At 37.8% G+C, this 16,603-nt stretch overlaps 1 protein-coding gene across 6 annotated transcripts in view; it reads right to left on the bottom strand.

Moving 5' to 3' along the window:
- Positions 1-687: 687 nt before the first annotated feature.
- The window catches only part of ARHGEF3 (Rho guanine nucleotide exchange factor 3), a 99,522-nt gene continuing 83,606 nt past the window's right edge, over positions 688-16,603 (bottom strand). For 4 of the 6 annotated variants that reach the window (XM_085072698.1, XM_085072699.1, XM_085072701.1 and 1 more), the window contains 9 exons: positions 13,384-13,491; positions 8,369-8,539; positions 6,566-6,628; positions 6,183-6,279; positions 6,005-6,081; positions 5,323-5,580; positions 4,987-5,157; positions 3,814-4,000; positions 688-2,901 (listed from right to left, as the gene is read on the bottom strand). In XM_085072698.1, the coding sequence (XP_084928824.1) occupies positions 2,561-2,901; positions 3,814-4,000; positions 4,987-5,157; positions 5,323-5,580; positions 6,005-6,081; positions 6,183-6,279; positions 6,566-6,628; positions 8,369-8,539; positions 13,384-13,491 (1,473 nt within the window). In that variant the 3' untranslated portion in view covers positions 688-2,560. Of the gene's footprint in view, positions 2,902-3,813; positions 4,001-4,986; positions 5,158-5,322; positions 5,581-6,004; positions 6,082-6,182; positions 6,280-6,565; positions 6,629-8,368; positions 8,540-11,158; positions 12,494-13,383; positions 13,492-14,370; positions 14,959-16,603 lie in introns of those variants that run through there. The other 2 variants (XM_085072703.1, XM_085072704.1) reach the window with 2 other exon arrangements.

Here is a 16,603-nt window from a genome sequence, read left to right as displayed (position 1 = left end):
ATTTTACCCATTCTTTTTGGCACATTTTACTATCCAAGCCCACCCTGCCCCTCCACCACCACCACCCTCCTGCCACAATCAAAACTCATCCTTTCAAAAGCAGTGGAAATAAAACAAATTTACCCAATCCAGCATATAAATATTCTTAAACTGGAAAGCTTAATCCTTAGGATGATTTGAAGAGAAAAACCCAACATGATTAGGATTTATTAGATTGAGCAATAGCAAAGTGGATATCTACTACAAAGCAAAACCAAAACACTTGCACTCCAGAATGTTGAACAGTAAGTGGGTGGCTATATTATAGTAAACAAATGTAAATTAAATTAATCTTCTGAGACTTCCTGGCTGGTTGGTGGCTTCTGCATACCCCAGAATTAATCATCTCAATTGTCACCCACAAGGAATCATGAGAGAGAAACTGATGACAGGGTGTTAAATTTTTGTTCCACCTACTTACTAAATGAATTGTGTCATACAAAACTTCGGGCAATGTGGTGAATTGAGTGCAGTGACTTGTTTCTGTTACTCCTGTGCATTTAGCAAATTAGATCCAAATATGTACCACTTCTATGAGAAACAAAGAACAAGTTTTGGCCACTTAGGTTAAAACCTCACTTTATGCACCACTGAAATCTTTTTGTAGTCTTCTCACACAAGCAACCAAACTAAATAAAAAACAAAACAGTTTAATGTAATTTATTTGAAATGCTTCCAGAAAGGTTTAAGGCCATTATTTAAAAAAAAAAAAAAAAAAGGCAATACACATTCATTCTTTCTTCTCTGAACATTTTTACATGCTTTTTGCTCTTTTTCAACATTTTTGCTGAACAACTTCCCTATGCCTTTTTTTTTGCAGATTTTTCTTTTCTCTCATCTTCACTGGTATACTCATTCAGCTCTAAAAATGAAGCAGTTGAAATAAATTACAAAGCCTGAAACAGAAAAGAAAATTGATTTTTTTTGAAAAACTATAAATACAGAAATATGTTCTATAGGGTAAAAATGCAATTTTTTTAAAAAATAAAAATACCTTGTTTTATATTGTTTATCATCTTGTCACACTGATTTCTGTAATGCATATCAGCATATATATTTGTAAGATACTTAGTAAATTTTCTGTAAACTTGTAGAACACAAGAAAAATATTTTTGGCAATAACTTAGCAGTTTTTCTACTTCTGTTGTTATAAGTACTTTGCACACGTTATCTTGTGTAATACCAAGAATCATTTAAAATTTATAATATATCATTTTCATGGCTTGCCATACAGCACTGGCATTATTTCTTACAGTAAGAAATAACTTATCACCCAGGGATTCCTGAAAAATAACAGGATGTTCATCTAAGAGTTTTAGACTGCATTTAAGTGACTCATCTGCTTCTCATCATAATGAGTAAGGTAAATCAGCCACCAGAAAATACAGTAACATTTCCAATTACAGTATGAAATTAAATGTAAAAAACCGTTTAAAATAAAACTTGAGGAAAATAAAAAGGATGTAATACATCCTAAAGGAAAACAATTCCCTTTTTGTTTAAACTTGCTCTACATAATCCCATAGGGTATTTGTAGAGCACCATTTATATAAAATCGCTTCGTTTTAAAAACCAACTACATGTAATTGTAAACAGACATTTACAGAAAATTAAATGTTTTAACATTAGTGGTGCTTAAAACCAACAGTGGAGGTCAGTGGAGTGCAAAATGCTGAAGAGGGCCTATTCACAAGCTAAAGCTCCTTTCCATTCTTATTCTGTTTGGGATAATACATATATATGGCACTGAAAGCAAACTACCAGCTTATTTACAAACATCCAGTATTCTCAGCATTTTATTTAATTCAGTGCTGGCTGTAGAGTTTTGGTTGTGGTTTTTTCAGTTGATTATTTTTAGCATTACATGCTTTGACAAATAAATCATCTCTGACCACTTGAAATGTCCAGATTTCAGTAAGTTTGGTTGCTGGGTCTTAGGACAGTGCTTCATTTTGAAAAAAAAACCCTAAAGAGTCGCTGGTTCCATGGCCCGCTGTTTATAGTTCTTGTTGATTTAATACCACAGGGGTTTGGATAGGTTCTTGCAAGACAGTTTTCTTTTTTTTTTTTCCAAGAAATTACTTTTTCTTTCCATGCCTTTAAGAAAACTTATTATCTTGATACCCACCCTGAAATTTCATATTAAGCCCACATCTTCAGCTGACTCTTTAAAGGGCAAATAAAGTACTTAAAAATTAGGAAAAGGTTATTTATGTAATGCATATATAAACAGTAGTTTAGAGATTCTGTTTACAGCAGGACATTGAGAATAACTGGTCAAGTACCTCTTTCATCCACCTTAGGTGTTTATGGAACATAATCACAGGACATGAGTTGCAAGAGATTCCAGCTTATACAGATGGGCAGTTACAGTACAACACTCACAGGTACGAATACAAGAACTGCATTGACATTGTCACAAAAAATATTCTAAAAGTGCTTCTCCAAATGGTTCCATGTACGGAATGCAAATACTGTACAGGTAAGAGACCAATTTTCTTCCACGAACTGTAAGTTTTTGTCAAACATTGGTTTCTATTTGCTTTTCGCTCTCACAAGAGTTCGTCTGCTCCATGCGCTCGCAGTCAGCGCTGAGCTCGCTGGTGTCCATGCTACAGTCTGACTCACAGTCCGATTGCTCCATCTGCTCCAGGCTGGCCTCTCCCTGGGGCTCTCTGCGTCCATTTGGTGACAAAAGCAAATGTGTTTCCAGCCCACCTGCCTTGCCTGCACACGCTGCCTTCTCCTTGGCCTGGCGGATGCAGTTCAGCCACTGCTGCTTGTTGAAGGAGTCATTGGCTTGGAGAGAGTGGGTCTGGCTTTGCGATCCGTTTTTGTAGCTGACTCTAAAGAAGTTTTTGACTGAAAGAAACAATGCATATCAAAACCCTGAATGCTTTGGCTGAATGGATTTTATAATCAAAGAGTACATTTAAGTAACAGAATCTGCACGGTCTTTGCCTTAAGGTGAGACAAGACCATGTCAGACCAAAGAGAAAAGTCTGGGTATCTCCTTGTTTGTGGGACAAAACCAGAGAACACCACAAGCACTTCTAATAACTTCATATTGCTGGATTAAATTATTTTGGTTCTGACATGCTATCCATAAAGTTTTAAGTAAATCAACAGGATTAAGGCTTCTCCCACACTCTGATGCCTCTCCTCTTACTTCTCTGCAAAGCAGATTTCCAGAACCTTCACTGAATACAGTGTCCTTGTGCCAGCCAAGGACTTGCCTCATCTCTTCCACTCACTTCACTAATATAGTGGATACATACAAAAACCCCTTGAAGTTTTGACCAGAAGAGATTTAAAGGAGCCTTGTAATAGAAGAAGCATCTTCATAATATAGTTAATTGGAAGGACATTAACATGAATAGCTGCAGTCTTGACCCTGAGTACTACAATATCTGCCAGCCGAAAGAGTTATGAAATAGCAATCAATGTCTTCAGTTCAAGGAAAGGCAAACCAGCTAAAGCTTAAGATTTCAAAATACACTTGCTTAAAATTTTGCAGTTTTGCGACTATAGTCTGCATGTTCTCCCTTTCTCAATTCAGGAGCAGGTGTGTGGAGAAATCCTGTTATCAATATAGTGAGCTTTGAGAAAGGATCTAAAAGACACAACCTGAAACATAATAAACAACCAGTTTGAAACAAAAATCAAGATGTTGGATAATGTTAATTTTGGAGAAAACATTCTGATGTTGCACTGGCAGATAACTTAAGGTTATGATGACCGTACATGAGCAAATAGAAAAAGCTGTAGTCATACTTCTCTCATTGTTGCTGAATGCACCACGAAGGGATCCACCCAGGCGCACCTCTCCATCCTGCAGGTCCTCCAGCACCAGCTCCCTGACAGGGATGGGCTGTCGGTACAGCTGGTAGCAGAGCTGCTCATTGTGGGTGACAGCACGAGTGATCACCAACACTTCTTCAAAAAGGAAGACGTGCAGTTTCTGTAAAAAGATTAGGGAATAATACAGCATTATTCCTTTCTTGAAACATCATTAAACCAAATGGAACAACTGAAGTTCACCAGAAAGATGAAAATTGCTGGTTTCTTCCTGTTAATTTGGTATTGAACTGACTGCCTGATCTTCATCAGGTGAACCAGCAAACAGCATCTGTTTCATCCTTCCCTCTCAGCTGTGTGGTGAAACATGACCCTTTCACTGTGTGCATAAACATGCTACACAGAAGCAGTTCCAGAGCTGAAAAAATGCACTTGGAATCCTGTTTACTTTGTTGCTTTTTAAAAGAAATTTTCTCTAAGTTTTATTTACTTCCATAAGTGTCATAAGTATCATACTTCCAATAATGTCAGTAATGACAAAAAGATCTTTTTTCACTGTTTGTCCATTCGAAATTTCTATTTAACTTTGGGGGGCAGAGGGAATCTAGGAAAAGCCGTGTTCTCTTCTACTAATATATCTTTTCTTTCTTTCCTTTTTAACTGCAAGCTCAGAATGTGAAACTTATCAATAGTGCAGTGTCCTGGATATTGGAATTCAAAGTAAGAAATTTTGCTGGTTAATAAATTAACCTTGACCTCAACAAAGAATCAAGTAAATAATTTTTAAAAACCACAGCCTTTGACAAATTTAAAATTTGTTGGTACATTTTGTGTATTCTTTATAGACATTAATATCACATCTCTGAGACCAGAAATGTGGGGTTTTTTTCCCCTGCAAGGACTGAAACTGATCAGATTCACAATTTATCCAGGATATTGTTAGGCCCCCTAAGAGACAGAGATACATTACCTCCCTATACAGATATTTAACTAGTCACAAAAAAGATGGGTGTTACATATAAAAATTAATATTTATCAAGTTCCTATATATTACAGTGATGTTTCTCTATGTGTGCTCACAGCTTTTAGCTGTCATGCAAAATAAGGGTATCTGTAAAAGTTATTTATGACTAAGTATTTATTCCTTACCACTCCCCTGTTGTTCTTCAGTTCCCCATGACAACACACAGCACGTGAATTATCAATCAATGAATCCCTTTGGCCTTCTTCAAGATAAATAAGTCTCTCTTTGTAATACTGGCATTCAGATTCACCAGTCTTTATGTTGATTTCAGCCACAATGCCCTGAATTATATTTATCTGCAGAAACACCATGAAAACACATGAATTTTAATTAGACAGTCCAATATTTAGCTGTTCATGTAAGTATTTGCATTTTCGTATTTTATGTACTGTCACATATTTCACAAATAAGCTAAAACTGCTATAATCTCTTAAAAAACCCCAAACCCAACAGTAACTCACAGCTTCTTCCAGGTGCTGCTGATCTGGATGATCATTTGGTGTGTGTCTTAAAATTTCTCTGAGCAGTAGTGGGTATTTAACCAAGCGGCTTCTTGGGATGTCAAGGAAGTTCCAAAGGTCCAGTTTGCGGCTAAAAGGAGACTCTAAGCAGCGCTGCAGGAAATCTTGCACTCTGTGATCTTGTTTCTTGTGATCCAGTAAAGCTTTGGCTGCTACTTGATTGCTGCAGTAGCTGTCATAGGAGTTCAGGCATGGAAGCTGAGGAAAGAATAAATTGTTCTGCAGCTGAAGCAAAGCACAATTTCCTGCACTGAAAGGTTTGGGTGGTTCAGGATATCAGAACTCATGCTGAGATTCTTTTGACTGGACATTTACCCATGGTTTATTGATGTAATGTTCCCAACAAATATAACCTTTTTGTTCAAGGGTCCTCTGACCACCTTGCTCAACATTTAAGTAATTCAGAGGCTCTTGTTCATCACTCAGATCCTACAGATCTCCAATACTATTGCAAAGCCTTCAAAATATAAATTACTTAACACTGAGCACTACTTAGTGCAGACAAGAGTTGAACACAGAAACCTGACTTCAATTAGGAATGGAAATAAAAGCTCAGGAATGAGTACTCCCAAAGCTGGCCTTTTTCAGATCAGCAAATTTCTAAAATCAAACTCTGCCTTACCCAACCCACAAGGATGTGGCCAACATGTTCTGTTGATCCATCAGGTTTCCTGACTTCTTGAAGTCGCCTAAGAAGATCTGATCATGATTAGAAAAAAGAAGAGAAACATCACTTAATAAACTTGATGACTTTAAATCTATGTGGAATAATTATGCAGACAAGACTATTTGAGTTTTACCTTCATGTAGAGGAATTAGAGAGTCCAGTGTTCCAAAAATTTGGTTCAACTCTTGCTCTGTCATTATGGAAAGCTTAAGCATTGGGTCATGATAAGCCTGAAAAGAAGAACAAACGTAGTTTGTTGGCTGTAAAATTAGTGATAGAATTTAAAGCTTTCTGTAAGTAAGTTTCATAACCATATATTAAACTATGAATTTCATAATTAAAAAAACAGCACACATAAGTGTTGCAGAAAGAATGGGAAGATAGAAATATGCTTTGGATTTTTTTCTTTTTTACTGTCTTAGCAGTTATAAAAAACAAAGGTTGTTTTAAATGTGTTATGAACCAATTAGTACTGTTTGTTGTGGTTTGGGTTTTGGTTTTGTTTTTTAAACATACCTTTTTTGCCAACTTCAGATCTTCTATCAAGTCTTCTTCTCCCTGGGAAAGTTCAAAGATAGCCTGTAAAAACAGACACAAATATTATACAAAAATCTTTATTTAATCCATGCTTCACTTGCTGGGTTGATGTTACATTTTGAACAGCTCTCTTAGCACCATGTAACCGCATTTCTCTGCTATATCTACAGAAATAAGGTAAGGCTTTATTCCATAATTACAGAATCAAGTGCAGTGTGTTTTAAAACAGAGTTATTTTAGAATGTTATTAAATGCTTATCTCAAATAGCCAAAGAATTTTTTTTCCAAAGGGATGTATTCCCAGGTGGGGGAAGCTATCTTCAGTGTGGTGTTTTGACTTGACTGTATCTTAACCACTTATGACACCTGTCTGCATAGGAGCTTGTGGTGTTCCATTTTAACACATGCAGTGGCAAAAATTACAGGTGGTTCTACCATGCAGAAGACAGATTTGCTTACAGCATTTCTTTGGTACTGAGCACTTTTATTTTGGTACAAGCTCATTTTTTTGTTACAAAGGCTGAGCTCTAGTTAACTGTTGGCTGATGTTAGTTACTTCTCTTGAAGCACATTTGAGGCTTTAAAGCTGGCAGATTAAAAATAACACCGTGCTAATTCACTGGTTTATCAAAGCCCCATTGTTATTAGCTTATTGCATTATTTCCTCCTTAAACTGGGGTACAGTGAGAGTTAAGGACATTTTGGGCCAGAATTCCTAGCTTTGCAGTCAAGGCTTTCAAGCAGCATAAAGCACAGAAGCCCATTCCCAGGAGGAGCAGATTCCTGGGGCTCAGGAACACATTCCTGCCAGGTTTGCCATTGTGCAGCTCACCAGCAGAGCCACTGGAAGCAGGACAGCTGTCCCAGCAAAGCATCCAGGATGGGAACAAATACACAGCAAAACTTCCTGGGATATAGCTCACTTGTTTGGTTTGTACCAAGGATCCTGGCTTCTGCCCCAGACAGCAGTGACTGCTATACGCTGTGCAAACAGTTTCTACAGTTTATTTTTCAATAAGCTGCCTTTGAAGTTCTCAATTACAAATTTATTTCCTATGAATTCTTGTACAATGTTCAAATTTGCACAAGAAATGCTTGACACTCCTGTTGTTTGATTTATGACTCAGTCCCTGAAGAATTCTCAGGGAGATTGTTATAAACTTTGTTGATACTGCTAGAAATTTCTTTAGGAAATAAAAATATCTTGATTGTGAAGGAGCTCTGTGTTGACTGTAATATTAACTATTTAGACTTTGTCTAGTCTGACACATTAAAACCACTGGCATACTTCTTTTTTTGCTCAGGAAGACACATCTTTTGATCAGTGTGTCATCTTTATAGCACTGGAAACTTCCTCTTTTCCAACAAGGGAAATGATGGTGCATTTTTGTGTGTATGTATCACCTGATGAACACCTGCTCCTGACACACCGTCTTCATCTCACATTACGAGAACAAAATGAAACACCAAAAAATCAACCATGACTACACAAAGTGTCATACAGAACATGTAAACACATGCAGCCAAGCACAGGACAATATACCTCAGTAACTTCAGGTTTATTAAGGAAATACGATGAGCTTTTTACAAAGGATATATTCATCTAGTAAAGCTTGAGTCACAAAAACTAGGGATGGAATTCTGCTCCTAGTGGAAGTTGGGACATGCTTTAATTGCAGGACATCTTCAACTGCTATCCCAATGCCTACAAGCATTCCCAACTCCACGCTTTAGAGGTGACTTTTGAACGTGAAATTTATGGTTAAAAAAAGATATCTATACCTCTTGCCGCTTGATCTCCTTGGATGTAAGCATGTGATTGACACAGACATCAAAGGTCTCGCTCCAGAGTTTGCTGTCTCTCCTCTTTGTGTTAGCAGGAGGCACATTTCGAGACCACGGCCGTGGGCTGAACAGGTCGGGGCGACTCTCGCTGCGGAAACTGATGGAGCGCTGAAGGAGAGAATTGGGGTTATGGCACAACAGTTTCATGTTACACTCTCACTTTTCTCATTTTCTAAGGGATTAATATACACAGTTCAGTACAACAAACAAATGTTCTCTGATTAGCTTTTGTTTTGAACTTCAGAGCAACATTTAGTACCAGGAATGTAAGAGAAATTACTTCAATACATCTGCCTGGAAGGGCAGGAGCTTCATTCCTACAGAAACTCTGTCCCTGTCCTGTTCTCAACATGTACAAACCTTATACAGTGCATTCCCATACAGCAAGAGTGAGCTGCAGGGATAATTGCAGAATGGTGCAGCACACTGAACTAACAGAACTGACCAAATACAGAGTTTTAGTTCAGTAAACAGACAGGAGTTACTGATACATTCCACATCTGCCTCAGAAAAAATTTAGAATTAATGCAAATATTAGAAACTCCACCAATGTGTACCAGCATCCCTGTATTACGTGGTCTGGTCTTAAACTTCAATAAAACAAATTTCAATTTTAGGAGAGACTTGAGAGTTCTATTTGCCTGCAAACTCTTAGAAAGATTTCAGACTAAGAATGGATACTTTATGCTCTTACTATTCCACTTTGAAAATATTTCTTTTTTTCTTCATTAAAATTCTTTTCGAGGTCGTACCTCTGAAATGCTTTAACTATTTCACATAGTTGAAATACTCTACATTATTATTGTTATTTAAAACCTGCCTTACATAATGCAATCATGTTTCAATTGCCTTGGGTAAGAATATTTAAAACAAAATAAATTCTCTCAATTTCCAGGTTGAAAGCAGCATATACAAAGGACAATACTTGAAATTCTTCTCTGAACATAACAGCTCATGAAATGCCAACAGTGCCTGTAAATACTATGTTTTTACCCTATCAGAAGATATAATATAAGTAAAAACTTGTCTTTTACAGAAGCCATTCTGAGTCCTACTTGGAATTGACAAAGACCTTAACAATAAACACACACACCCCTTCCAAAACTTTGCAAGTCAGGAGCTCATCTTCCTTCAAGAGTTAAGAAAATATAGAAACACACATGAAATTACATGCTTAATTTACACTTGTTATAATGAGGAATCATGGAGCAAACTGAAATTACACCAAGTTTTGGGAAAAGCAACCTTTCACATGCACTGACAAAATGTTCCTCTCTGCTGCACAAGAACAATCCAGACAATTCTCTACAGCCTTGAACTGTCCTCATCAGGCAGAAGGGACACAAAAAGGCTAAAAGGGTCAAAATGAAACCAAACTCCCCAAAATCCTGCTTGCTTGTTTGCTTAGCATCTTTGCTACCTAGACACAATAAGTATGTATTTAATTGATTTCTGTCATACATCAGCCTTTTCATCAACCATGCAAAGAGTACCTTTCCTTATATGGGGAACTGAGGTTATTTATTACTGGAATAGAACCCTAAACAAAAAATTTTTAAATGAGTTTGAAGATACTCTGATGCAGGAATGTCAAAACAGCACTTCGGTATCTCCAATCTTTTAAAAGTATTTTCTCAGTTTCTGGCTTCCTTAAGAAACATGACCCACACACTAATTAAAAATGATGGCCATGAGGGATGACTCAACTTTTCATATGATTCCAACAACTAAAGGAGCTGGGGAAAAATCTATCCACAACCCCTCCTTTTGTTCACTATATTTCACTGATGACAACAGCTTTCCCGGGCTGTTAGAAGACTGTTATTTGAAGGACATATGTGTTACTCATGTTAATTAAGTCAATTAACAAACCTTAATTAGAGCTGCAGTAAAGCAAAACACCTTAATGTACTGGGAAAAGGGCACTACTGATCAAAGCCCTGGCATTCATAAATGATGTTAAAAGAAATTTTCTTCCTGAGGATTTTTAGAAATTTCTGGTGTCCTAAGACAGATAAAAGTAATTTGGACTCCCTACTTAAATTTAAGACATGCTGATGAAAACTGAAATTGCAGAAGAAGCCAGCCAGACTTCAATTTCTTTCTTCAGCATCAGCTGGAGTTCTTTTTCTGATCCTATTTTCTGCTTTTAAGCCAAACAGCACAGCTGTGAATAAGACCAGGCAGATCATCATAATCATTAGTCTAGCTTGATGGAGACTGAAAATACAGCTCTGAAATAAACTGGCTTCCCAGGTGGATTAACAAATAAAAATACCTGCTTAGCATTAGGAGTCCTGCAGCTACACAGACAGACTCTGACAAAAATGAAGCTAACAGCATTTTATTAGTCAGCTGGTCTACACTGCCCTGCGTGACAGAAACAGAATGACCACAAAAAGTCAAAAAAAAAAACCCCAAAAAACCCAGAAAGAAAACCAGGACGACTTTAAATTGTTTTACTTGGAATCCTTATGAAAAAAAAAGTATTGAAAAAAGTGGAAAATTGAAATAATGTTAAATATACATTAAAAAAAATAAAATACTTCTATGATAAATAAAATATGCAAAATACGAAAAGTTTCTAAGGATCTATCCTAAAAGACACTGTACAAATCCCAGACAGAAATGTTTCTCCTCATGCTGAATGTCCATTAATGTAAAGTGGAAGTTACATGAACAGAGGTAAGGAAAATTATACACAACAAGCTTTTTTTTTCCTCTTACATGTATCTTCCATTTAGAAGAATATCTAAGAAAGTTTGTTTGAAATGCCATAAAGGAATCTCAGAATTTTCTAATTCCTTTTACTGATGCTGGTGGAGTGGTCTTTTTAGATGGATGTTCTGGTGACTTTGTTTTGTTTTCTTCCAGGGGAAGAAGTTGTTTGTTCTGCATGTTGTGGTGATGACAGTAGTTCTCTTCATTTTACAGATACAGAACATCTAGCAGCAATGCAAGAAGAAACACGGGTTTTGACTGAAATAACAATGAAGATATATAAAAGTTCACCCAGTAAGAAAAACCAACATTTTTTTCTTTTTTACAGGAAATCACACGATGGAAAGAAATCTATACTATTCTCAAGCCACAGTGACAGCTATGTCAATACTTAATAAAGTGAAATAGCTACACATACTTCCCAGAATGCTTCTAAATAATTCCAAGTAGGACACCTAAGGTTAGTCTTTTTTGTCCCTGCTCTATAGCTATTGACAAAAATCAGATAAGAAGTCAATTTACAGCCAGATATGAAGGCAGTTTTGAGGAAAATCACCAGCATTTGTCACTTGGAAATGAATTCACACCTAAGATTTGGGGAACATAGCTGATTTCTCATCACAGCTCCTTCAAGCACGTAGTTAGAGGGGATGGCATAAGTAACATCACTGTTTAATCTGCTAATTGAAATATATTCTTATGGTCAGTATGAACAGAGCAAAACAGAAATGCCTGCAACAGTAGGACTTGCAACAAACCCATTATTTTCCCTCCTATTTTGGACAAAATTTACCCTGAAACACATTAATTCAGCTCTCATGTCAGGAAGCTGCCACTGCATACATGGAAGGATCGTTGTTTTGGTTAGTCTAAAACAACTTTATTAAATACAATATTGTACTGCACACTGCACTGTGCAGTCCCAGAGGCCTTCATGCAGAACAATAACACAGGTACCTAAATGAGGCCAGCAGCTGCCCAAGGCTGTGGAAAGGGAAGCACTGTGCTCAGCAGCAGTTTAGCCAAAAATTAAATCCCTTTCCACACTCCTCACAACTGGAATTAATGTGGTCCTTTCAGAGTTGGGCCAATTTCTCCTGGAGGCAGAGTCTGCAGGAGATTCCTGCACCCCAGAGAATACAGGGAACTCTGCTCACATCACACCTGCACCATGCCAGGCTGAGGGGATGCAGACATTTGGCTGATCCTCCAAGCCCATGCAGAAATCTCCACTTTCAACATCACAGAAACCAAAGACAGGAAAACCGATGCTAGAAAACACTGTAATATCCATTTTCTAGGTAATTACCACTACAGAAAAATGGGATTCTTTCCCATGACTTTTTATTTCTCATAAGACTCTTTTATTTCTTTCCTCCTTAAAAAGGCAACTTCAGAAAAGTTCTAATTTAGGTAATTTTGATTAAGGAAAATTTGTAACACATTCAAGTTACTTTTAGAGTGCCTCTCAAAGAAATTAAGCTTGTTAAATAATTTTCTTTAGATCTTTTACATGCCTTCTTACATAAACTGCTTTAAAGAGGAAACAGTGGCTTTCCAGGCCAGAGCCAGAGCAGTGCTGCAGCTCCCAGCTGTCACTGCACAGCCATTAGGAGTTGAGCACTACAATATCTTGCAATCTCTAGGCCTCAAGGCACAAATGCTTTATAAAGTGAAGTCCCATTAGTCTCTAAGTATATTAAGTATTACACACCTAATCTGTAATATAGAAACTGCATTTAAAATTTGTTTGCCTTTATTAAATCTCATCATCAGCTTTGGAAAATTACTTAGAAATTTCCAATTGTACACTAACTCTTTTGTTTAGGTAAGGCCAAAGTTCACTCTACGGGAGGAAATTTAACAGTCCTACCTGACCAACTATACCAAAAATAACATTTTCAAAGAAACCAACCAACCCTAACAGAAAGTATCACGGAACATTCTCTTCATCAAATTTTAAAAGCAACTGTAATCCTTTAGTAAACAATTCTTATATGCTGCAGGTGCAATAGTTTTCACACTGCTAAATGAAAAACATTAATTATCTGCACAGAGAAGTTTATTTCAAGGGGAGAGCTGTGAGTTTTAAGCTGCATGACCTTGTGGTGACAAGGTGCCCAAGTGTGTTTGGCACATCAGAGAGCAGGGGGTGTGTGACATCTCCTGCTCCCAGGAGCCTGGAAGGAGCTGCAGCTGCTGTGGCTGCAGCAGGACGTGGCTGCCATTACCTGCAGGGTCTGGCTGAAGCGCTTCAGCGGAGTGGCTCGCACAGGAGGAATGAGGCTGGCCAGGGATGTGACTCTGGAAAGAGGCTTGACCCGTTTGTTGCTGGGCTCCTGCAGCACAGGGAGGAGGAGGGAAAGGATAAAAAAAGGGAGTGTAATCAGATAAAGATTGCTAACAGTTCTGCTGATTTTCCTAAGAAAGCATTTGTAGCAAGCGTGTTTGCAAACCTGGTCTGTAATTAGGGCAGTAAATAAACAAAAGCAGTTTCAAATGCTGACAGGGACAGATTGCTCTTGGCTGGTACAGACAGGTCCTGGAAACGGCTGAAAAATGTCATGATGGAGAAGTTGGCATGGCCAGCAGTGCAGGGGAAGGGAGGTAAAGAAAGACTAAATCATTTGATTGTTTTAACTCATTCTTAGAAGAGAAATTTTCAGGAATGCTCTATAGCTAATGCATGTTATGGCAATCATCTCACTGAAAGGAATATCTTCAATTATACAAAATTCTGTTTGTGCCTTTGCATCTGGTACTGTCAGCATGTGACTCTATTCAATTAAACATATTTTCTTCCAGGAAATATAATTTAGACAGAATCTCTAACTCTCACTGTCTTTGAATGCATGTTCTTATGGAAATACTCACATAAACAGGCAAACACAATAATATGCTTACATATACTTATTTTTTGCATAGGAAAATTAAACAAAAATCTACCACAAAGCACTCAATTAAATGCTGTTCTTTTCACATATATTTTAACAGCATAACAGCACTCAAAGTAATACATAACCACTTCAAAAAAATACGCCAATTGTCCTGCAGATATATATATATATATATTTAAAATTAACAGAAATCATAACACAGAAAATAAGTGATTATAAATACATAAAAATAGAACAGTTACCCTTGGCTTCCTAACCTCCATCTGACATTTAATGGATCTTGAACAGCACATGCAAAAGGCAACAGAAAAAGAGCCAAACCTTCCAAGTGAAGTTAAAAACCCCATCCAACACCATATTTCAAGGACATCCTAAAGCAGTTCATCTTTCTTTTTCAGCCATGCTCATAAAGTTTGTGTAGGTTTGCTATGCCTCCAATTGTCCAGACATAGCTTTAAGAGAATAAAGCATGCCTATTACTGTTTTCTTCAGAAATAGAAATCCTTCTGGAAATAATGCAGATTTGTCATCCTTCTTGATAACAAAAAATAATAAACCTCAGCAGCGATGATCACCATCTGTATTACTGGCAAGAAAAATTCTCTTCCATTAGTGCAGCAACAGAGGAAAGGTGAGAAACAGCTACATATTTAATTTACTTCTCAGCAGGCAGACCTGGAAATCCATAAAAGCCAGCTGAGATGAGCAACAAAGTATTTAACCCTCTAGCAAAAATAATGTATTCCATCACACATGAAACCTGGCATTAAAGAACTGTAGCAGTCTAAAGCAAGTTAAATCCTTATCTTCATCATTGCACTGTTATTCATAACCCTTCCTTTTCAGCAATCATGTCTTGGAGGCAGGTTTCAGAAGGAGCATTTTTACGTCATTGCAGCACCACTCGCATACTTATCTCCAGCAGCAGCATCCTCACCCCCTCCCCCACTCCCCAAAAAGAGAGGAAAAATCTTTGAGATTGCAGTGCAATTCTTCTCTAACTGGTGGCACAGCCATGGGCTGTGTCTGGTTTCTGCTGATTGGGAGTGCTGGTGCACAGATGCCAGCCTGGGCAGCAATCTGCTGCACTGCAGTGCAAGGACATGGAGCCCAGCCGGGTGGCAGTGCCATGCCAGCATCTCTGTGCCAGCAGCTCTGCCCCAGCACCGTGGGTTACTGTGGCACCAACACCCCTGCCCAAAAGCAAAAACTGGGACTGAACATCGTAGGGACTTTGCAGGACACAGGGAAAGAAGGAGCAATGTTAATAGAAATTATTACTCCTTCTTTGTGCCATATCCTTTCTGGTTTCCATTGCCCCCATCCATTCCAAGGAGAAAAATGCTAAGGCAGTATAGTTTTTACCAATGTTCATGATGCAAAACCTCACTGAAAACAGAAACTGATTTTAAAAATAAACTCCCAGCAGAGTTTCAGCCACCCTCAAAAGCCATTAGGATCTTCTAGAACCTCTTGCTGTGAGCCACTAGAGGCCAGCTCTCCTCCCAGCAGGCAGAGGCAGGTCCGTTACCTGCAGTTCTGCTCTTCTGTGTCAGCACCCCACCTTGAATTCCTCAAGCAATGTCTCATGTTCTGATTTCACATGGAAAATTCTGATCAGAATTCAGAACAGTTAAATATGCAGTTCAAAATCAGAATTCAATTTTAATGAAAAAAAATCAGCATTATTACAGGATTCTCTCAAATAGCATTATTTAAGATTAACTTCGGAAGCTTGAGACTTTACACCTTTACCAATGAGTTCTGAAAGAAAATCTTGTTAATCGTAAGTTCTTAAGTATGGGAAAAGCTTTACTGAACACTCCTAACGTGATTTTCACCTTGCATTAGAAACTGTATGGTAGGTTAAGATACCAAGCTGGAAGTGAAAGCTCATCAAATCTTAGTGTTCCAGGTGTCATTTTATTCAGAGAAGTCTAACAAAAGCCATCAGCACAGTGTCACCCTTTCTACCTTAGATAAATGGAGTTTGTACAAATAAGGCTTTGACTGTGCAATGAAAATATAGCTCTGCCAGAGCAATTCTAAAACTGTCAGACAGTAATACTGAACCTGCTACACATTTGATCACAGCATTTGTGATGAACTGTCTACATCCATTCTGCCTCTACCTCCCCTTTCATCAACACCCTCACTCTCAAGCTGTGTCACCTCTCCAAACCAGCACTACAGAGAAGCTGAACAAATTTCCAAGACGATCTGAACAGGGAGAATTCCACAGTCAAGGGCAAGTTTTGAACAGGTGGTTGTTTTTCTCACCAAGGACTCTGCTCATCACAACCAATAAAACAAATGGAAAGAGGAGACTGTGAGCTGCTCTGCTTTACCCAGAGAGACTGACCAGAATCTGCACTTGCACATTAGTCCAATATGTTCACTATTTCACTAATTTGTCTCTGAAAGCTCTCCAGTTTTCCAGTTAACCAGAAGTTCCACAATCTTAATAAAATCCTTTGAGACATAAATCTGGAACTGTGTCTGCCCAGCATGAGGAGGCTCCAGTGAGGATATCTGCACTGGTAGAATGAACATC

Source organism: Lichenostomus cassidix, chromosome 12 (genome assembly GCF_008360975.1).
Source record: "Lichenostomus cassidix isolate B80296 chromosome 12, HeHo_3.0, whole genome shotgun sequence".
NCBI classification, from domain to species: Eukaryota; Metazoa; Chordata; class Aves; order Passeriformes; family Meliphagidae; genus Lichenostomus; species Lichenostomus cassidix.
This window is presented reverse-complemented; position numbering and strand designations above follow the sequence as displayed.